Genomic DNA, 23,360 nt, shown 5'->3' with positions numbered 1-23,360 from the left:
TTTCTTCCTCCCTGCATAAGCACTATGAGGTTTTGTAATTTATTTTTTTGAATTTATTGGAATACATTTGCCTTACAAAGTTGTGTTAATTTCAGCAAAGTAAATCTGTTATATACATTTGTGTATATGAGTGTGTGTGTGTGTGTGTGTGTAGCTCCACTCCTTTTCAGATTCTTTTCCATATAGGTTACCACACAGTACTGAGTAAATTTTTCTGTGCCATATGGTAGGTCCCCTGTTACCTGTCTATTCTCTATATCAATCCCAGGCCTCTAACTTATACATCCCTCACCATTTTTCAACCTTGGCAAACATAATTTGGCTTCAAAATCTTTGAGTTTGTTTCTGTTTTGTAAATTCTATTGTATCATTTCTATTATATTCCATTTATTAGTGATCTCATATGATATTGGTCTCTGACTTACTTCACTTAATATAATAAATTCTTTTTTTTTTTTCTTTTTAGGGCTGCAGCCACAACATATGGAAGTTCCCAGGTTAGTGGTCGAATCAGAGATGTACCTGCCAGCCCATGCCACAGCCACAGCAATGTGGGATCCAAGCTACACCTATGACCTACACCATAGCTCATGGCAATGCTGGATCCTTAACCCACTGAGTGAGGCCAGGGATTGAGCCTGCATCCTCATAGATACTTGTAGGGTTTGTTTCCAATGAGCCACAACAGGTACTCCTTCACTTAGTATGATAATTTCTAGGTCTATCCATGTTGCTACAAATGGCATTATTTCATGCTTCTTATGACTGAGTAATATTCCATTGTATATATGTACCACATGTCTTTATTTTTAAATGATACATTTTACTGCCTACTGAAATGGATCTTTCCCCATTACCTTTATAATCAGTGCTCCAAAGAGGCTGGAAATACAAGTTTTAAGGTTTAACATTGAGTCTAGAATTAATTGCTTTGAAAAACAAAAGAGGGAATACTTTGGGTGCTCAATATATTTCAAGGGAAAAGATACAAAGACTTTAGGCACTTTCTTGGAGAAAATCAGCCCAAACTTAAAAATATCAAGGAAAAATGGAATTTGAATGGACAGATAAATCACTTGAGGATTTAAAAATTAGTCTGCAAGGAGTTCCCGTCGTGGCGCAGTGGTTAACAAATCCAACTAGGAACCATGAGGTTGCGGGTTCAATCCCTGCCCTTTCTCAGTGGGTTAACGATCCGGCGTTGCCGTGAACTGTGGTGTAGGTTGCAGATGCTACTCAGATCCCGCGTTGCTGTGGCTCTGGTGTAGGCTGGTGGCTATAGCTCCGATTAGACCCCTAGCCTGGGAACCTCCATGTGCCGCGGGAGTGGCCCAAGAAATAGCAAAAAGACAAAAAAAAAAAAAAAAAATTAGTCTGCAAGAGGATGAACTATGTAAATATGTCCTCTTATCCCACACCACATATTCAAGAAAATCTATTTTACATACTAATGCAAAAAAAAATTGGTAACTGGTATTGGATAAAAACTGATATGTGTAAACTATAAAATCTGAGTTACACATTTTCTATATTTTGTACTTGCTAAAAAAGGACAAACAATGAGACTGGATGTATCACTTAACCTTAGTATACATGCTGTTCTGACCCATTACTATGTGCAAAAGCAGAATAGTAGGTCAGCGTGTGACAGCCCAGGTTTCAAGCCTGTTTCTGCCACTTTTAGAGCAATCACTGATTAAATTTTAATGGAATATAGTTGACCAGCAATGCTGTGTTAGTTTCAGGAGTACAGCAAAGTGAATCAGTGATACATACACATATATCCATGCTTTTTCAGATTATTTTCCCTATATAGATTCTTAGAGAATATTGAGTAGATTTCCCTGTTCTATACAATAGGTCCTTATTAGTTATCTATTTTATATGTAGTAATGTGTATGCGTTAATCCTAAACTCCTGATTCATCTCTGCCCCTCACCTTTCTACTTTGGTAGCCTTAACTTTGATTCTGAAATCTTCAAATCTGTTTCTATTTTGTGAATACATTCTTTTGTATCATTTTTAACTAGATTCCACATCTACATGATATCATATGTTTTTTCATGGTTTATTAAAGCACAGTTGATTTACGATGTTCTGTCAATTTCTGTTGTACAGCAAAGTAAGCCGGTCATATATACATACCTACACACACACACACACACACACACACACGCACACACATTCTTTTTCTTATATCATCTTCTATCATGTTCTATCACAAGTGATTGGAGATAGTGCCCTGTGACATCATATGTTTTCATGAGTCATTTTGCTCACCTGTAAAATAAGCATCCTTGATGCTTTCTTTCTGTGGATTTAAGATGGATTTATATTCGTGTATAAAACATAAGTGTGCATTGCAATTAGTATAAGTATAAGGGACTCATCAAGACCAAATCACCAGTATGAGGCTGAGGAGACAAGGATGAGAATATCTCTGGTCTACTTGTCTTTATTTTTTCATCCCTGACTTACTCAACATTTAATTCTTTCTCCAGACTTATAAGCAGGATCTTAAACCATTCTTGTTTAAAATACCTCTCCATATATATATATGTATATATTTTTTTTCTTTGATAGTGGCACTTAACACTGCAGTGAAAAGACAACTATTGGTTAGACAGCAATCTTCTGCTCCTATGTAGTGTAAGAGGATCAGTTAAATAATGATGGGATATAGGAGTTCCCAACGTGGGGAAGCAGGAATGAATCCGACTAGTAACCATGAGGTTGGGGTTTGATCCTTGGGTTAAGAATCTGGCATTGCCATGAGCTATGGTGTAGGTCACAGACCTGGCTCAGATCCTGTGTTGCTGTGGCTGTGATAATAGCCTGACAGCTGTAGCTCTGATTCAACCCATAGCCTGGGAACCTCCATATGCTGCAGGAGCAGTGCCCCCTCCCCCCAAAAAAAGGCAAAAAAAAATAATGATGATGGGATATAATCTTAATGTAGGGACCTCAAATAACAGAACTTGTGATTTTTCACTGGATCCATGGTAGTAAGCATGATATATATGTGGTATAATGCAGTATGTATCTGCATGCTATAGAGCTGGAGAAACTCTAATGGATGACTGGCAAATTGCTTAAACTATTTTGGCTCCATTGTTTCTTTTTAATGCTATGGAAATTAAGTTGTTTTAATAAAGTGCGTGGCAAAACTTCCTGACATCTAGAAAGCATGCAATAATTACTATTCACTCATTTTTAGACCTTATTAAATAAAATGATAATATGAATACAGCAATTCATTCAAGACTCCATGAATTGTTATGTTTAATCACTCAAATATTTATGGAAAAAACCTAAAATATTATATTTGAATTCCATAAGAAATAGTCAACGTGGAGTCACTCAAACTAAATTTAAAATGTCTCTTTGGAGTTCCCACTCTGGCACAGTTGGTTAAGAATCTGACTGCGTACATGTTCAAACCCCCACCTGGCACAGTGGGATAAAGGATTCAGCATTGCCACAGCTGCAGCATAGGTGGCAGCTGTGGCCCAGATTATAGTTCAGCCTCAGCGATGCTTTCTCTAGATTACAGGTCATCTCCAGTTTGTGGTACTTTGTCTGCTCTTCACTGCTCTTCTCCCTCTGATTCTGGATCTTTACCACTTACTCTCTGTTTCTGCTCCTTTTCTCTTTTGAATTCAAAACTCGAGGAAACTGTGATTCTGTTTTTACCTTGAGACTGGAAATTGATTTGGGGGTTTGAAATGATAGGGTCCATTGATGAGCAGGACACCCCAACTCTGAAAAAATTTTCCTCCAGACCACTCGGTAGACACTGCTTCCTAGTTGAGGGATGTTTTCTTTGGAATATTATATGTATGCTTTACTCTTATCAGTTTCCATTATGTTAGAGGTAGGAAGATAAAGCAGGGGAATGGAGATGTGTGTTTTCATACCTTTTTCACTGAAGAAAACATATTGCAGTATTAAGCATGTATTCAATGTTGAAATAAAATAGAGAAAACTTGCAGAATGATCTTACCTAGTTGTTCTCAAGGCCAGTTTTAAACTGAAGCCAATAACTTCCTTCCAAAGTACATTTTTTTCATTACCACAACCAAACACACACACACACACACACACACACACACACACACACACACACACACACACACTGCACATTTTGGTTTAAAAAATAGAGGTATGAAACCTGAGAATGACACCTTTATCCCCAAACTAAACTAAAAATCAGTTGTTGTTTTTTTTTTTTTACTTTTTGAGGTGTCTTTCTATTTCTGTATCCACTGACCCTGACTAGATTCTCACTGTTTTTAAACTACAATAATGGTCCAAATTGTGAATGCTTCACCTTGCCTCTATACACTCTGCCCCATCACTTATCCACTGATCATGACCTCTGGATTCCTATGCCAACTGTTGGCACAAGTCACCCTCTTACAAGGCATTATTTAACTTTTCCCTCTAATTTCAGAGGAAAATATTCCTCTTCCTTTCCAACATGGACCTGGATCTTTGACAAAGGATATAGATTTCCCAAAGAAACATTGATATGCAAAGTTTACAAGGCTTGTTCAGAGAGAAGTGCCAGTTAAAAGAAGATTTTGGAGGCTATGTAAGTGGTCGAAACTCCAGACACAAATCTAGGAAGGTCTGGTCTGCCTTTTATGTTGAAGGAAATTTGTACAGAAGTGATCTTGTACCCTGGCAATAACTGAGTTGGCCACTGCTGGAAAATATCTCTTTGGCACCAATAATGACTAGAGCAATGGTTCTTCTTCTGGAAAACAAGGCAGTCTCCTCGTGTAGGTGGTAGGTACTGAGAGGACTACTATATTCAGAAACCAATATCCGGATTTTGGGCGAGGTGGGTGCAAACTATTACATTTAGAGTGGATAAGCAATGAAGTCCTCCTGTGCAGCACAGGGAACCATATCCAGTGTCTTTGGGATAGAACATGATGGAAGATAGAAGGAGGAAAAAAATGTGTATATGTGTGATTGGGTCGCTATGTTTGTACAGAAGAAATTAACATGACACTGTAAATCAACTATCCTTTAATAAAAAAATAGAAAAAAATGACTAAACAACATAAATAAATAAAGTGACTCAAAGAAGAAAAGAAGGAGGAAAGACACCAATATTTGAGGATGCCCTGCCAGCATAAATGGTGGCATCCCCAGATTCTGACCTTCCTTAATTCTTGTAGAAACAGGGGTGTATATAGGAATGTCTCACATTTATTTTCCTTCTCATAGCACACATTGCTTTCATTCAACATGCGATGATAATACAGCCACCACCTCTTCTCATCACTGTGGACAAATCTACACTGAGAGCTTTAGAGGCTGCCATCTCCCAGCAATGTCTTTCTTCATTCTAGAAACCAGTTTCAAATGTTCTCTTCATGAGTGTTTTCTACAGGTAAATAACCACATCTTCCTGACCCACACTGACCCCTCACACAGGGAACTTTTAGGAAGCCTTCCTCAATTCAAATGCAGCAAGGTATTCTTCTTGGCTGTGGAGCCAAGAGGTTCACTGCCACTGAGTTAACAATTTATGTTTCTAAAAATTATGTGGTATTTGCAGCTAGAGTGCTCATCTTCAAATGGGACGACCAGCGCCACGCTTGCTACATTTTGCTATTAGTCATTCTTTTAATCTAATAAAGTTAATTCAATGTCTATTACTTTTTCAGACAATGAATTGGGACGAGATATAAATATGAATAATCGATTTTGAAACAGAAAATGTAGGCAACATTCTGGAATCTTAAGCAACAACAATGGTAACAACAATCATTAATGACTTCTATGTGTTCATTCAGAGAATCCAATACCTTGGCTTGAGTTTGGGATTCATTTTCTATATAAAAATAACAGCAAGATTTCCCGTCATAGCTCGGTGGTTAACGAGTCTGACTGGGAGCCGGGAGGCCATGGGTTCGATCCCTGGCCTTGCTCAGTGGGTTGGGGATCTGGCATTGCCATGAGCTGTGGTGTAGGTTGCAGACTCAGCTCTGATCCCGCATTGCTGTGGCTCCAGGGTAGGCCAGCCAGCAGCAACAGCTCCGATTGAACCCCTAGCCTGGGAACCTCCATGTTCTGTGGGTGTGGCCCTAGAAAAAGGCAAAAAGACAAAATAAAATGAAATAAAATAAAAAATAACAGCAGAGTTTATTTTATGTGATGCAAAAATGTGAGATTCCTCATCTAGAATCATTAAGATTCATAGCAAAATTGGGAGTTCCCGTCTTGGCGCAGTGGTTAACGAATCCGACTAGGAACCATGAGGTTGAGGGTTCGGTCCCTGCCCTTTCTCAGTGGGTTAACGATCCGGCGTTGCCATGAGCTGTGGTGTAGATTGCAGACGCGGCTCGGATCCCGCGTTGCTGTGGCTCTGGTGTAGGCCGGTGGCTACAGCTCCGATTTGACCCCTAGCCTGGAAACCTCCATATGCCGCAGGAGCGGCCCAAGAAATAGCAAAAAGACAAAAAAAAAAAAAAAAAAAAAAAAAAGAAATGCCATAGTTGCTCGTACCTAAATTTCTCCCATAAAAAAAAAAAAAAAAAGATTCATAGCAAAATTGGGAAAGGACTGAAATTAGCGTGTGGAGGCAGTTATAAATAAGAAATAAAGCAACTATATTTAATTTTTTTAAAAAATTTAAAAAAGAAGGCTAGATTTGAAACTTGGTTCTACCCCTGATAACTATGTGGCCTCAGATGAGTTTCCTAAACTTCCTCATTTGTGAAATGACAATAAAACATAGGATTATTTAAGATGATAGAAGAGACGAAAAATTTATAAAGCTATGTTTTTGGGTCATAGCACAACCCGTTTCAGTCGAAATTTTCTCAAGGTCACCATAACATCTTTGTTTCTCAGACAATATATCATAGGGTTAAACACTGGTGTGACAATGGTGTAAAAAAGAGAAAGAAATTTGTCCACCCCTATTGAACGACTGGAATTCGGTCTCAAATATGTCATGATGCCTGATCCAAAGAATAAAGCCACAACGATGAGATGGGAGGAACAGGTGGAAAAGGCTTTGGCTCGCCCCGTGGCTGAAGGCAGGTTCAAGATGCTCCCAATTATTTTCACATACGATCCAAGAATCAACATAAAAGGAATAGTGACAACTAGGACAGCAACCACATAAATCAACAGCTCAATCAAAGAGGTATCCCCACAGGTGAGTTTAAGGACTGGAGGTATGTCACAGAAAAAGTGATTCAACTGGTTCGAGCCACAGAAAGGGAGAGAGAAGATCTGGTAGGTAAAGCCTACATGCACTGGGATTCCACTGACCCAACAGCCAGCTGCCAGTCGGATGCACAGCCTACTGTTCATGATGAGTGGGTAGAGTAATGGGTTGCAAATGGCAACGTACCTGTCATAAGCCATGGCAGTCAGAAGAAAACACTCAGTTGCTCCCAACACCAGAAAGAAGTACATTTGAGTAGCACAGGCCAGAAAGGATATGTTTCTGTTTTGTCTGCAAAGATCTGTCAATAATCTGGGGACAGTGACTGATACGTAACATATTTCCAAGGATGAAAAGTTCCTCAGGAAAAAATACATAGGGGTCTGGAGGGAAGGATCAATCTTGGTTATGATGATAATCAGGCTATTTCCCATCAGAATAATCACATAGAGGATCAAAAACACCCCAAAAAGAAATCCTTGGAGGCTGGGGGCATCAGAGAAGCCAAGCAAGATGAAATCCAGCAATGTAGTCTGATTCCACTGCAAGGAATTTTGTCCCCTGGTTCCTGTCTATGAACAAAAAAGTTTAGGATTCACTTCAGTTTGATGGGTCCAGCAGAAAATGGGCCATAACAATTTATGCTTTTAAATGCACTGACACAGGATAGATATCCATCTTTTGGGTTTGTTTAATATTTTTGTTAATGATTTCTAAACCACAATTTAAAAACAGAAAATAATATGAAACCCTCTCATTTCTGCCCATATTAAAGATTATGAATATTTGAATAACCCAGCACACACACACACACACACACACACACACACATGCAAACGGTGATGTAAGAGCCAATACATAAAGTTATCTATTCTCAGAAAAAGTACTGCTCTAGGCAACATGGGGCATTCTCTCCTGAAAAACGTTTCTCTGTCCTGATCATTTTAGTCTCTGTTTGCTTAATTGTTTATTTTCTGCCTACCCCCTATTATCTGCAATCATTTATACGATTCTTTCACATTCACTTTGATGTTGTCCCTGAGAGCTCCATCTCGCATAGTCAGAAAGCAGGGGTGATCAGTAAGACTTTGCTGCTAGGCCAAGTTCAGGCTAGCCTGGCCACTCACTATCTGGGAAAGAGACTTACACACTGAACAGTAAAATAAGAAATATTTTCTTGCCTCCATTATAGAAAAATATTCCATTAAACATATCAGAGAAATGTATGTGAGAAATAAAATATCCTGTGAGTCACATGTTAACTTGACACTTAGAAAATCAAATAAAATGAATAGGATTTTGTCATAATAGGTTCTCAACCCCACTAGGACCCTCAGCCCTCTTAACAACCCTACTTATTCAAAACTGTAGACCTGTAATATTAATTAAATATGTTTATACCCTTTATGGGTTAATTTTTTAAAAACAGAAAATAAAATGTATAAAAAAAAGAATTTGACCTCAGAAATCATATACCTCACACCTGACAAAATGCAATATCTGTCTGTATGTTATATTTACCTTTAAATATGAATTTCTGAATATATATAAAACATACATTGTGGATGTGTTATATAGGTATATACATAATGTATATTCTAAATCACTATATCTGAATTACTATCAGAAAGCCTGGTGCTGTAGTTCCCATTGTGGCCTAGCGGGTTAAGAACTGACATAGTCTCTCTGAGGATGCTGATTTGATCCCCCATCTTCCTCAGTGGGTTAAGGACACACTGCCACAACCTGATGAGGTGAATGTGATGCTGCTCTGGCTGAGGCTGTGGCATAGGCTGTAGCTGCAGCTCTGATTTGACCCCTGGTCTGGGAACTTCCATATGCTGCAGCTGTGGCTGTAAAAAAAAAAAAAATTAAGATTAAAATAGAAAGCCTAATGCCAATTGCGATGTAGCATTAGCCTACTCAGCTCCTTATAATTAAGCATTTGCAGACCAAATAAGTTCAGTCTCTTGTCCATGGTGCTGGATCCTAATGTCACTTTTTGTGGTTTCCATCTAACCTTCATTAATGCTGAACTGTGACCTTTTTCGACAGACAGCCATATATTCCTAAAGTCACATTTCTGTGAGTGATTTACGTTTTCCTTAATTTTCCATGTCTGTCTTCACTTCCTACACAGTACAGCCTCCCTTTCTTCTTTTAAAGTCCCGAGTTCCTCTTCCTTTTCACAAAACCCAATCAATTGAAACAACTTAATTTCTTTCAGTTTCTTAGTTTTCACTAATCTTAAACTCCCCCCTTCTGCATTCATTAATTTTTTTAATTCACAGACTTTAATTTTTCACAGCACACTCTAATGGCAAAAGTTCCCTTCTGGCTCATCTCTGCTTACACTCAGAAATGTCAAGAGAAGGGACCAAGGACCTGGGGAGTTACAGATACAAATAGTATCTTATTCCAACTCAGACCCATGTTACTCCACTAAAGTTTATCTTGCTATGTCTGTCTTTGTGTTTTCTGGTCTCTTCTCTTTTTATTTATCCTCTTTTTGCAATTTGGTAGTTCTTTTAGCATTTCATATCTTCTTACAATTTTTGAGATTTTATGTCTATTACAGTGTATATGTGTTTTATTTTTCTTCCTCACTTATACCTTATGACAACAAACTGGAGAAGAAGGGAATTAAATATTTGGTCACTAATATGTTTGAACATAAATCAATATTTTTCTGTATATATTATTAGAGTTTAGTATGCATAAATACCAAGTTGGTGTTAAATACAAGGTATATTAAATACTATGGACACTAATAATAAATAGTATGAGCTCAGTTACTGTCATCACAAAGCTTAGGGATGAGTGGTAACTTCAGACAGGTGAGTCAGGTATTACCCTAAAGTGTGCAGAGTCTGTGCAGAGTTACTGGAGAACTGGACAATGATTCAGACGTGATATTTAATCTAAGACTTCATCAGATCTTAGAGTATCACAGAATCATTCCATTATTTTTACTTTTTTAAAAAATTATTGGAGTATAGTTGATTTACAATATAGTATTAGTTTCAGGTGTAGAGCAAAGTGAATTGATTGTACATATACACATGTTCATTCTTTCCCATATGGGTTCTTACAGATTACTGAGTCGATTCCCTGTGTTGTACAGTGGGTCCTTCATAATCACCTATTTTATATACAGTACTATGTATGTATTATTCCCATCCTCCTAATTTACACCTCCCTTCCCACAGTTCCCCTATGATAACCATAAGTTTGATTTTGAAATCTGTGAGTTTGTTTCTGTTTTCTACATAAGTTTACTTTTAATAAAACACTTTCCAGGAAAAAAAAATACCCTTCTCTATTGATTCAGTTTTACATCTCTAAGACTAGCCAGGTGTTTATATGGGTGAGTAGCTTATAAGTATTTCCTGACAGGTAATTGGTTGAATGTAGATTTTCCCCTATTTTCAGTCATTACATTCCACTTAACTAGATTCACGTATTCGCTGATCTTGACACTGAGCGACTTTAAATGGAAATGAGATATATTCTTATAATATGTCCTTATGTAAATTATCAGAGCTTAATTTTTCTTGTTTTAAAATATATGCATAATAATAAGAGGTAACAAAGGGAGTTGTTTTGAGGAGTAAGTAGCATAATCTACGCTAATGGCTGATTTAAATAGGTGGGTAGGGCTCTACAAGGCATTCGTATAATCATCAAACTTACTGTATTTATCATTATTATGTTAACAGATGACTTCTTTTTTTCTCTTTTGAAAATTTGCTCTCTTTTTCCTACCTTGGAGTAGTCTTTTCTCAATCTAGGAGAGGAAAGAATGTACAGCATGGAGTTTTGTCAGGATTAATGAGTTAAAATTAGTCAACTACTTTATACTGAGTGGGTACAAATCAGCAGCTATATCAAGGTGGGCAAAAAAAAACAACACTCTAACTTACTGGGATTTTCATTTTTTCTCTCTCTTATCTGTGCTAGTCTCTGACAGTTGTAGTTCGAACACATAAGACAAGAAGACTATGTTATAGAAATGTAAGTAAAATTAAACTAAAAGTCTAATTCAAATCCTGTTTAGGATCTGAGCCTCCTAAGAGATAACCTTTGATAATTTGCCCTCCTGAAGTTGATCTATTCTCTCCATTAACAATTAACGGTAGGTGGGCAGTTCTGACATGGGAACTTCAGTTCATCCTTTGGCAATTTTTCCATTTTAGCAGGAATTGGCATAGCTGTGGAGAGTAGAGAAGACTGGCTATTCGAATTTTTTAAAGTGTTAACAATGTTTGAAGGATTTTGCCTTATCTCAATTACCATATTCTGAGTGAAGTATTATTTACATACAGTTATTATTTACATACAGTTATTATTTACATTTTCACAGACAGCTCAGAGGCATAGAGAGGTTAATAAACTTCTCTAATGTCAAGGAACTAGCAAGTGACTTAAGTGATTCAAATTCAGCAAAGCAATGCTAGAGCCCATATCCTTAATCAAAATCAATGTGTTTCAGAGAACACTCAATGATAAATTTTTTTTTAGGTCTGCACCCATGGCCTGTGGAGGTTCCCAGGCTAGGAGTAGAATCGGAGCCGTAGCCGCTGGCCTACACCACAACCATAGCAATGTCAGATCTAAACCGTGTCTGCGACCTATACCACAGCTCGAGGCAATGCTGGATCCTTAACCTGCTGAGGGAGGCCAGGGATCGAACCTGCATCCTCATGGATGCTAGTCAGATTCATTTCCTCTGAGCCATGGCGGGAACTCTGTAAATATCATTTTGAGTTTAATATTCTGAATAATAGCAATAGAACTGAGTACTATATAACTCTTTACAACATCCAATTAAAATCACATCCATTTACTATTTCATGTATTATCTTAAAAATGAATGGCATTACTGACAATATGTATATTTCAAGTTCAGAAGATTTATATCATAAAAGAATCTTATTGGAAGAAATTCTTTTTATGTCTTTTGACTTTCAAGTTAAAAATTTACTATAATAAAATAATCAGGGTAATATTATAACTGCTCACCTTTTGATTTTATGGAGAAATAACCACGTGGTGGTCTTTTAGAGAAAATATGGTCTTGTGAAGTACAAATGCCTGGTTTGAATTATTCAAGTAACAAGTTGAGCCGTTCTTATTTTTTTCTTGAAGTTCAGACTTGTTTTAAATGAATCAGTACATCTTAGAAAATACCCTTTTATTCATGGCAGACCTCTTCTCTCCATGACATGCTGTACTTTTAAACTCCATAAACCATTTATCACGTGTTAACCTAGAAAACCATCACAGCTGTCTCTCAGTGAATTAGTGCTGCACTGAAGCTTCTCTCTCCAAAGAATATGGCCTGAGGAGCACGAGCCTACTGGCCACTCCTCTTCACCTGCCTCCCCATCCCCTCCACCTTTGGAAAGTAAAGCAATTCCCACACTGGGAAAGCCTGTGTTAGACAGTCTTAAAGTTGATCTGTATCTGTGTATGAATTCTTTAGACACTAAATTTTCAATTGTTTATACATTTTTTTCAACTTCACAGACTGGAACTTGGAAATTTTTTGGTGTTCACGCATCATCTAATTTTTTTACGGCTTAAGGCTCTCTGTTCATGCCATGTAAAGAAGTTATCTTTAGTGATAGGTACATACAAGAAAAACATGAATTTGACCAAGAGTTCATGGTACACTAAAGTTTCAAGTTTTTTATTTGAATTAGGTCAGGATGGGAAAATAACTTGAGGGCTGTAAAACTAATAGGAGAGAGAAGGTAGAAGGAATTTTTATCATTGCTATGAATCTGCTAAGCTATGTAACATAATTCATGAATTCAGCATTTCTCTATTTAATCATTCAATAAATATCTAACCATATCATATGCTCCTCTATACTCTTCAGGAGGCACAGAAAGCTCTATACCCTACAAACAGGGAGGGTTCTTCTTGAAAGAATAGTGTTCATGTCTTTTAAAACATGATTATGCATTAATACACTACATTTGATTTTATTTGAGCAGTCTGAAGTTAAATAGAATTGCTGTTTATCTTATCTCACAACTACCCTTTACTTAATTGTTGTTTACAGAATGTAAGATTTCTAATTTTTAATAAACCAATGGAAATTATTTTTGAACAGTTTAGATTTAACAAAGTAAGCAAAACATTATTTTTTCTTTGTAGGGCTGCACCTATGGCATATGGAAGTTCCCAGGCAAGGGGTAGAATCAGAGCTGCAGTTGCTGGCCACAGCCACAGCAATGCAGGATCCAAGCCACATCTCTGACCTATGCCACAGTTTGCAGCAATGCCAGATCCTTAACCCTCCAAGCGAGGCCAGGGATCAAACCCACCTCACAGACACAGTGTCAGTTTCCTGACCCACAGAGACACAACGAAAACTCCAAAATATTATTTTTATGTATTAATTCCAGTCTGTTTCTGCACATTTTTTCACCAAAATAAAGGACTTTATTTATTAATAATCTCATCTTTTTTTAGGGAGTTGTTTATTTGGATTTATGTGACCCTTAAATATTGATGATTTCATTTCTTCCTCTGTGTTTGCTTTATGACAGTCACAGGTTTTGGAGATTAGTTTCTGATCTCACTGAATCGCTGAAGAATATTGACCAAAATAGAACATAAAGGCATGCATTTTAAACTGAATTCATTACAAATTATTCAAAAACCTTTGAATAAGGAAAAAATATTAATTGATAACTACATTTGAGGAAGGCAGTAATATTAAATATTTCAGTGAAATAAAAGACTAGAAACATTAGAAAAACTGAAAGCAATCCAGAGAACAAAAAGGAAAAAAGAATGCTGCATTCATAATGGGAGGCTTAATAAATATGGTCAGATTAAGAAGAGAGAAAGAGAGAAGAGAAAGAAGAGAATGATAAACTCAAAACTCAGTATGATAATTAGAAGTCTCAACGCTTTTGCAATTTAAATTTCTTTTGAGTTAAAGAAAATAAAAATATTCTGAACATGTTTTACGTAAGTACTTTGAAACATAAGCAAGAAAATATGATAATTTAAAAATACTTTTGGAGTTCCCATTGTGACTCAGTGGTAATGAACTCAGCTAGTATCTATGAGGATGCAGGTTTGATTCCTCACCTTGCTCAATGGGTTAAGGATCTAGCATTGCCATGAGCTGTGGTGTAAGTCATAGACACCGCTTGGATCCCACATTGCTGTGGCTGTGCTTCCATGTGCAGTGGGCGCAGCCCTAAAGTCAAAAAAAATTTTTACAAACAATTATAGGTTAAAAGATAATCTTGATTTACATAAGAATTACATATTAATGAATTAAAGTTAACCAATAACTTTAAGTGATAACAACCCACAAAGTTGGAACTATTTGTAGGATTTCTAAGTGAGAGTCATTAAATGTAGGAGAGCAGAATTAGAAATTAAAGAAGGTTCAAAATATAGATATCCAAAGTCCAAATCTCAGAATAACTGGATCTCATTCCACACACATTATTTTTACTGCTAAATTTTACTAGAAGTTAAAGCTTTTAATGGAAGGAATAGAATATGAGTATTTACTAGTGAAATATCTTGATGCCCTATGTGATGCCACTAAATACCTAGGACAGGGAAAACAGAAAGACACCAGCCAAGGAGAAGCCAGCTGGTGGAGAATATAGATGATGTACTCAGTGAAGGGGGGACTATCTCTGAGATTAGCCCAATCAGTCTCCTGCAGGACCTCTAGGGCCAGATGACCAACAGGACCTGTGGGGTGAGAGCATGGCCCAGGGTGCATGGACAACACTGATGACTTCATGAACTTCCCCGAGATGAAGGTCCAATATATGCACCATTGAGGACAAGGGATAGTAAAACTGGATCATCTTTAGTGATACGTCGGTAGGTCTGCTTTGCCACATCCCGGATGACTTAAATATCACAGCTTCTATCATGTGGCACTTCAGCAGCAAGGGCAAGGGAAGGGTTGTGGGGAGTTTCCCTCCAAAAACTTTAAGGGCTGGCTGTCTTCTTAGCAAGGCCTGGCCCCCACTCAGTTTCCTCCAGAGTTCTACGAAGCCAACTCACGTCTACCTCCATGGTAATGCTTAGTTTTAACATTAAGATGCATTTTAGATTTTTTTTTAACTTGTTATTTCCCAAATACAATTTTTAATTGATGTTTATTGTCAATTAATAAAAGATTTCCATAAGTAGGAAATCCATGAGCCTATTGCAAAGAATATATGTCAGATGCATCCATTAAACATTGATCTGCTTGCTTTGGAATTATGCACTGATTAAACTTTCCGATAGCTGAATGTGTGTGCCTGTGGCGTTGTGTGCATGTGTCAGTCTGAGTGAGCGCAAGGGAAAGAAGGATCAGAAAATTTTGAGAGAAAGGAAAGGAATTGGAGAGTTTTGTAGTTGGTATATTCTAACCAGACAGCAGTTTACTTGATAACATTCACTTGCACAAACTCACACTTGGTATTTAATGAATACATGTGTGCTTTGAGGGAGAGAGAAGGAATATAAATGGTGGAGAGTTTATTACTGCAGTTACAAACATAGTCCCGAAATGTAACTTAGGCAACTCCTCAGGAAATAAGTCAATAAATTAAAATGGAAGTCTATTGTAAATTCAAAGTGTTGTTGACATAGGTGATATCTAGCAATATTTTATGAGTCGTGAATGGTGAAAAAGAAGGCCCAGAGAAAAAAACAAATGCACAATTACAAATATTTTATGTGGCTACAGCCATGTGATTGTAACCTTTGCCTCTCAATGCTTAATCCTTTTCTTCTCTAAGCAAATTTTCATTACCAATAAGCCCTGTTATTGAGAACTTAATGGAAATATAGAATTATTAGGTGAAAATTTCCATAGATTTCTATTAACTTTGATCACTTAGTTTATATCAAATTAGATACATACACTTGAGTATTAAAATAAAATGATTACTTAGAAAATAATCTCCTGCAAAACAGAAAGCTTGTAAGAGTATTTGAAAATTCATTAAATACACTATTTAGTTAAGAAAATTAAGCCAACATTGACAGAAATGAAGGGACCCTTTTCCTAGTAATTACATTGCATAGAGCCTTCTTTACGTCCTTGTTCCTGAGGCTGTAGATCAGAGGGTTCAGCATGGGGATCACCACTGCGTAGAACATGGAAGCCACTTTGTCCTGATTCAGGGAGTAGCTGGAGGTAGGTCTCAGATAAGTATAGACGGCGGTGGAATAAAACAGAATGAGAGCTGTCAGGTGGGAGGCACAGGTTGAGAATGCTTTCTGTCTCCCCTCCCCTGAATGCATACGAAAGATGGAGAAGAGAATGTAGGAGTAGGAGGTGAGGATCACCAGCAAAGTCCAAACCATATTCATGCCAGCAAAAGTGGACACGATGATTTCATACAGGTGTGTGTTGGAACATGAGAGCTTAACAAGTGGAGGACACTCACAGAAGAAGTGGTGGATGACATTGGACTTGCAGAATGGCAAACTGCTTATATAACCTGTGTGAACCATGGAGTTCAACAGTCCTGCTGTAAGAGCCCCTCCTGCCATCTGTAGGCAGACGCTCCTGGACATGATCAAGGAGTAAAGCAGAGGGCTGCATATGGCCACGTAACGGTCATAGGCCATTAACCCAAACAGGATGCATTCCGTCGTGGCAAAGGCTATAAAGAAGTACATCTGCAGGAAGCAGCCGGCAAAGGAGATGGTCTTCTTTTCTGATAACAGGTCTGCCAGCATCTTGGGAGTGACGGTGGATGAGTAACTAACATCCACAAAGGACAGGACGGCCAGGAAGAAATACATGGGTGTGTGCAGTCGGGCATCCACCCTGATTAAGAGGATCATTCCAACATTCCCCAAGACTGTAAGTGTGTACATCACCAAAAAGAGCAGAAAGAGAGTCACCTGTAGCTCCGGTGTGTCTGCTAACCCCAACAGGATGAACTCAGTCAGCAAAGTATAATTTTTTTGGACCATGTATCACAATTAGAGTACACTTAACCTTGAATCAGATGCAAATCTTTCCCTCTGCAAAACTTACAGGAAACAGTAGAAATGTTGATAAGCTTAGTCACACATGAAAAAAATAAAACTTGGGTAATAAGTATAGCAAATAGAGTGACAAGCAAGAAGAAAATCAGTGGATTGCAATTTATGAGGAATTTGTATCTGGATTGCAAGGCTCTCAAATCTCTGGTCTAAGTTCTCATAGTCCATCTCAGTTTCTGAAAATGCATTACATGTGTTCTAATGGTTCTCACTGTCTAAATGTACAAGAAACAGTAGAAATGTTCATGAGGTTACTGACAGATTGAAAAAACACACTAGGACACTAGAGTGTGGTAAAGAGAGTGACTGATATAAGAGTAAAATTAGTGACAAATGAATAAGCTTTGGGGTTTCCTAAGCAACTGTCTGTTTTGAATCTGGGGCATAGGACTCTCAAATATCTGATGTAAGTCCACATATTTCCCTTCAGTGTCTGCAAATGCAACGCATGTGTCCTCGTCTTTCTCGTCCAGTCCACATCCAAAAGGCGAAGTGCAGAACTCTCCTCGATGACGCGTCTCTCTTTCTCTCAACAGGTATGTCTATTTCACCCAAATGCAGGGGTTCTTCCCTCCTCAAGACCACTCCGTATGTCCCTCAACTCCTAAATCCAGGTATTGCCGCCCCAAATGCAAAAGCAGACAAAATGGCCAGCTTCAGATGACAAATACATTGCCATCCATCATGTTCTTCAGTATATTTTTGTCGTGTTTCTAGCAGGGAACCAAACAACCATTCTCAGGACAACACACACTGTCAGCTTAAGGTCCCAGTAGCAGTAGCAGCCACTGTACCTGTCCAAGTGAAAGGCTGCACCAGATACTCAAAACTTCCTCCCAGGGTCTTACTTGTATAGCCTTTTATTTTCCTTTTTATCAGAATCACCAATATCTCAGTGGAGGCATAAAAGTAAAAGACAAGACATGTTTCCTCTTTCCAAGGAAATGAAAATACCGAAAAATCGAAATAGCTCTTCGTAAAATATTGAGACATCTTCTGCGTCAATAGACACTGCTGCCCTTTTATTTTGTTTTCCTTAAAGAGGATTGGGAAGCCGTGGGGACTAGATTATAGGTTTTAATTGAAGTCAATTCTCTAAAGATGGCAACTCCAGTCTCAAAAGGAAAGAAGGTATAATCACAGGCATTTAATGGAATCAAGCAATATGTGGGACTTTTATCCAAATGAAAAAGGTTGGGGGTTGGGGGATGCACTGAGGGTCTGGGATGGAAATGCTATAAAATTTAGTTGTGGTGGTTGTTGTACAACTATAAATGTAATAAAATTCTTTGAGTAATTAAAAAAAAGCAGTTCCTGGTCTCTGTGCTACTTTAAAGTTTTGCCCCAAAGTTTAAAAAAAAAAAAAAGATTTTAATTGGCTATTTGCTTGCCTCTTTCTTTGTGGTTTTATCTTATTCCAAAATGTTACAAAGGCCCACTACTAAGTTATTATTCTCCTGTGTGTGTGTTTTGTGTGTGTGTATGTGTGTGTATCCCTCCCTTGTCCGGGTAAATTTAGCCTCCCATCAAGCTCTGTTCTTGAGTAAAATAAATGAGAAGGGGATGCTAACTACATCTGTTGTTTAAGGAAATATGATACCTTGAGTGAATAAGACAATCTGTAAGAAACCCTAAGTTTTTTTTATTATTATTTCAGAACCTTGCTGGTTGAACTGTCTGTGATTTTGGTCTTAAAAGGTGGTGAACCTCCAGAATTTCCATGTCAGGTACTGAGTGTCCATATGCACAGAGAGTCTGTATTTGCATTATGATCTCATAATCCATCATTTCCCATTTAAATTCTCAATCTTCTGTGCTAGTCTTTGAGATTGCCATTGTTATTTTACCTATTTTTAAGAAGAGAAAAGGAAATTTTGAAGCCATTAACTGAATTTCCCATCGACCAATTGTTAGGAGTTGTAAGAATAGACTCTGTTGACCTAAAACTAAGAGACTGTCCAGCAGTTCTCCAGCAAAGATGAGTTTATTACGGATCAGCAGAGAATTGCAAGGTAGGGTCTGCAACCATGGCAAGCCACCTGGAAGTTCCCGCAAGCCAAGGGCAAGAGAACTCTTTCATAGAAAGGAAGCGAACGTTGTTTTAGAGGACTCTGGTAAGCAAAGAGTCCATGACTTTCACTGGCTGCATCCTCTGCAGGAAGGGAGAGGAGTCCTTCTTCTTGCTGTTGGGCTTTGCTATAGACACAAGCATGAGAGTTCCCTCTTTTCTGTTCTCTCAACTGTATTTAATTGAGTTTTTAGAAACTGAATATAATTTTGACTCTGAAGAATCAATACCCAGCTCCCCAATTTTCCTGTCAAATTCCATTTTATCTTCGTCAGTTAGATTCTTCCATATTACTTAGTCACTTAGATTATTACATAGAGACACACATATATTTTTGTAAATGAATACACATGCTTGTATTATATTCTATGAAATTCAATTTTCCAGTCATCAGAATAGATACAGTTCCCCTGTACCTAATGATAGATTCTGCAGTCATGCAAGGCAGTACTTAAAAACTTGACTGGTAAAGACCTTATCATCATGCCATTGAAAACTACTCCCTGCTGGATAATTATCAAATATGTAATTTTTTTTCTAAAGTATGAGAGTTAACTATGCAATTTAAGAAAAGGATGAGCTTATGTGATGTTTCAGGTCATCATCAAGCAGTTGTTTTACTCCCTAAGACCAAGGCTTTTAACTGTATTTGCAAAACAACTTAATTTCCTGTCCTTTTCCTCATTGTCCTCATGAATAAAATTGGGCTAATTATATCAAACTTCTGGGTTGTCATAAAAATTAAACAAAGCAATGTATGCCAAGTTCTACTCAAAAAAGCTTGGTATATAGAAATCCTCCATAATGTACACTCCCATTACTATCTCCGCAAGGGAATAGAGTATCATATTGTCCACACCCAAAATATAATATTGGCATACTCACATATTAACCTATGATCTGAAATGTATCAGAGTTTTCATGCACTTTAACTTTCTTCCTCCCTGCATAAGCACTATGAGGTTTTGTAATTTATTTTTTTGAATTTATTGGAATACATTTGCCTTACAAAGTTGTGTTAATTTCAGCAAAGTAAATCTGTTATATACATTTGTGTATATGAGTGTGTGTGTGTGTGTGTGTGTAGCTCCACTCCTTTTCAGATTCTTTTCCATATAGGTTACCACACAGTACTGAGTAAATTTTTCTGTGCCATATGGTAGGTCCCCTGTTACCTGTCTATTCTCTATATCAATCCCAGGCCTCTAACTTATACATCCCTCACCATTTTTCAACCTTGGCAAACATAATTTGGCTTCAAAATCTTTGAGTTTGTTTCTGTTTTGTAAATTCTATTGTATCATTTCTATTATATTCCATTTATTAGTGATCTCATATGATATTGGTCTCTGACTTACTTCACTTAATATAATAAATTCTTTTTTTTTTTTCTTTTTAGGGCTGCAGCCACAACATATGGAAGTTCCCAGGTTAGTGGTCGAATCAGAGATGTACCTGCCAGCCCATGCCACAGCCACAGCAATGTGGGATCCAAGCTACACCTATGACCTACACCATAGCTCATGGCAATGCTGGATCCTTAACCCACTGAGTGAGGCCAGGGATTGAGCCTGCATCCTCATAGATACTTGTAGGGTTTGTTTCCAATGAGCCACAACAGGTACTCCTTCACTTAGTATGATAATTTCTAGGTCTATCCATGTTGCTACAAATGGCATTATTTCATGCTTCTTATGACTGAGTAATATTCCATTGTATATATGTACCACATGTCTTTATTTTTAAATGATACATTTTACTGCCTACTGAAATGGATCTTTCCCCATTACCTTTATAATCAGTGCTCCAAAGAGGCTGGAAATACAAGTTTTAAGGTTTAACATTGAGTCTAGAATTAATTGCTTTGAAAAACAAAAGAGGGAATACTTTGGGTGCTCAATATATTTCAAGGGAAAAGATACAAAGACTTTAGGCACTTTCTTGGAGAAAATCAGCCCAAACTTAAAAATATCAAGGAAAAATGGAATTTGAATGGACAGATAAATCACTTGAGGATTTAAAAATTAGTCTGCAAGGAGTTCCCGTCGTGGCGCAGTGGTTAACAAATCCAACTAGGAACCATGAGGTTGCGGGTTCAATCCCTGCCCTTTCTCAGTGGGTTAACGATCCGGCGTTGCCGTGAACTGTGGTGTAGGTTGCAGATGCTACTCAGATCCCGCGTTGCTGTGGCTCTGGTGTAGGCTGGTGGCTATAGCTCCGATTAGACCCCTAGCCTGGGAACCTCCATGTGCCGCGGGAGTGGCCCAAGAAATAGCAAAAAGACAAAAAAAAAAAAAAAAAAATTAGTCTGCAAGAGGATGAACTATGTAAATATGTCCTCTTATCCCACACCACATATTCAAGAAAATCTATTTTACATACTAATGCAAAAAAAAATTGGTAACTGGTATTGGATAAAAACTGATATGTGTAAACTATAAAATCTGAGTTACACATTTTCTATATTTTGTACTTGCTAAAAAAGGACAAACAATGAGACTGGATGTATCACTTAACCTTAGTATACATGCTGTTCTGACCCATTACTATGTGCAAAAGCAGAATAGTAGGTCAGCGTGTGACAGCCCAGGTTTCAAGCCTGTTTCTGCCACTTTTAGAGCAATCACTGATTAAATTTTAATGGAATATAGTTGACCAGCAATGCTGTGTTAGTTTCAGGAGTACAGCAAAGTGAATCAGTGATACATACACATATATCCATGCTTTTTCAGATTATTTTCCCTATATAGATTCTTAGAGAATATTGAGTAGATTTCCCTGTTCTATACAATAGGTCCTTATTAGTTATCTATTTTATATGTAGTAATGTGTATGCGTTAATCCTAAACTCCTGATTCATCTCTGCCCCTCACCTTTCTACTTTGGTAGCCTTAACTTTGATTCTGAAATCTTCAAATCTGTTTCTATTTTGTGAATACATTCTTTTGTATCATTTTTAACTAGATTCCACATCTACATGATATCATATGTTTTTTCATGGTTTATTAAAGCACAGTTGATTTACGATGTTCTGTCAATTTCTGTTGTACAGCAAAGTAAGCCGGTCATATATACATACCTACACACACACACACACACACACACACACGCACACACATTCTTTTTCTTATATCATCTTCTATCATGTTCTATCACAAGTGATTGGAGATAGTGCCCTGTGACATCATATGTTTTCATGAGTCATTTTGCTCACCTGTAAAATAAGCATCCTTGATGCTTTCTTTCTGTGGATTTAAGATGGATTTATATTCGTGTATAAAACATAAGTGTGCATTGCAATTAGTATAAGTATAAGGGACTCATCAAGACCAAATCACCAGTATGAGGCTGAGGAGACAAGGATGAGAATATCTCTGGTCTACTTGTCTTTATTTTTTCATCCCTGACTTACTCAACATTTAATTCTTTCTCCAGACTTATAAGCAGGATCTTAAACCATTCTTGTTTAAAATACCTCTCCATATATATATATGTATATATTTTTTTTCTTTGATAGTGGCACTTAACACTGCAGTGAAAAGACAACTATTGGTTAGACAGCAATCTTCTGCTCCTATGTAGTGTAAGAGGATCAGTTAAATAATGATGGGATATAGGAGTTCCCAACGTGGGGAAGCAGGAATGAATCCGACTAGTAACCATGAGGTTGGGGTTTGATCCTTGGGTTAAGAATCTGGCATTGCCATGAGCTATGGTGTAGGTCACAGACCTGGCTCAGATCCTGTGTTGCTGTGGCTGTGATAATAGCCTGACAGCTGTAGCTCTGATTCAACCCATAGCCTGGGAACCTCCATATGCTGCAGGAGCAGTGCCCCCTCCCCCCAAAAAAAGGCAAAAAAAAATAATGATGATGGGATATAATCTTAATGTAGGGACCTCAAATAACAGAACTTGTGATTTTTCACTGGATCCATGGTAGTAAGCATGATATATATGTGGTATAATGCAGTATGTATCTGCATGCTATAGAGCTGGAGAAACTCTAATGGATGACTGGCAAATTGCTTAAACTATTTTGGCTCCATTGTTTCTTTTTAA

The 23,360-nt window shown here is 37.5% G+C and overlaps 2 protein-coding genes across 2 annotated transcripts; both read right to left on the bottom strand.

Annotated features, from left to right (window-relative positions):
* Positions 1 to 6,807: 6,807 nt before the first annotated feature.
* Positions 6,808 to 8,250, bottom strand: LOC146405167 (olfactory receptor 10AG1-like). The gene is made up of 2 exons (XM_085011648.1): positions 8,218 to 8,250; positions 6,808 to 7,764 (listed from the first exon to the last, which is right to left on the bottom strand). Exons 1-2 carry the CDS (start codon positions 8,248 to 8,250, stop codon positions 6,808 to 6,810), a joined length of 990 nt encoding a protein of 329 aa, XP_084867774.1.
* A 7,954-nt stretch (positions 8,251 to 16,204) lies between these two features.
* On the bottom strand, positions 16,205 to 17,161 carry LOC146405166 (olfactory receptor 5F1-like). Its single transcript, XM_085011647.1, has one exon. The coding sequence runs from the start codon at positions 17,159 to 17,161 to the stop codon at positions 16,205 to 16,207; it is 957 nt and encodes a 318-aa protein (XP_084867773.1).
* Between the last annotated feature and the right edge of the window lie 6,199 nt (positions 17,162 to 23,360).

Source organism: Sus scrofa, chromosome 2 (genome assembly GCF_054392235.1).
Source record: "Sus scrofa isolate SSC_HxYL_T2T_F1_AM1 chromosome 2, Sscrofa_HxYL_maternal_Yorkshire_Landrace_v2.0, whole genome shotgun sequence".
Classification (NCBI taxonomy): Eukaryota; Metazoa; Chordata; class Mammalia; order Artiodactyla; family Suidae; genus Sus; species Sus scrofa.
The sequence above is the reverse complement of the archived record's forward strand: the minus strand, read 5'-3'. Positions and strand labels throughout refer to the sequence as shown.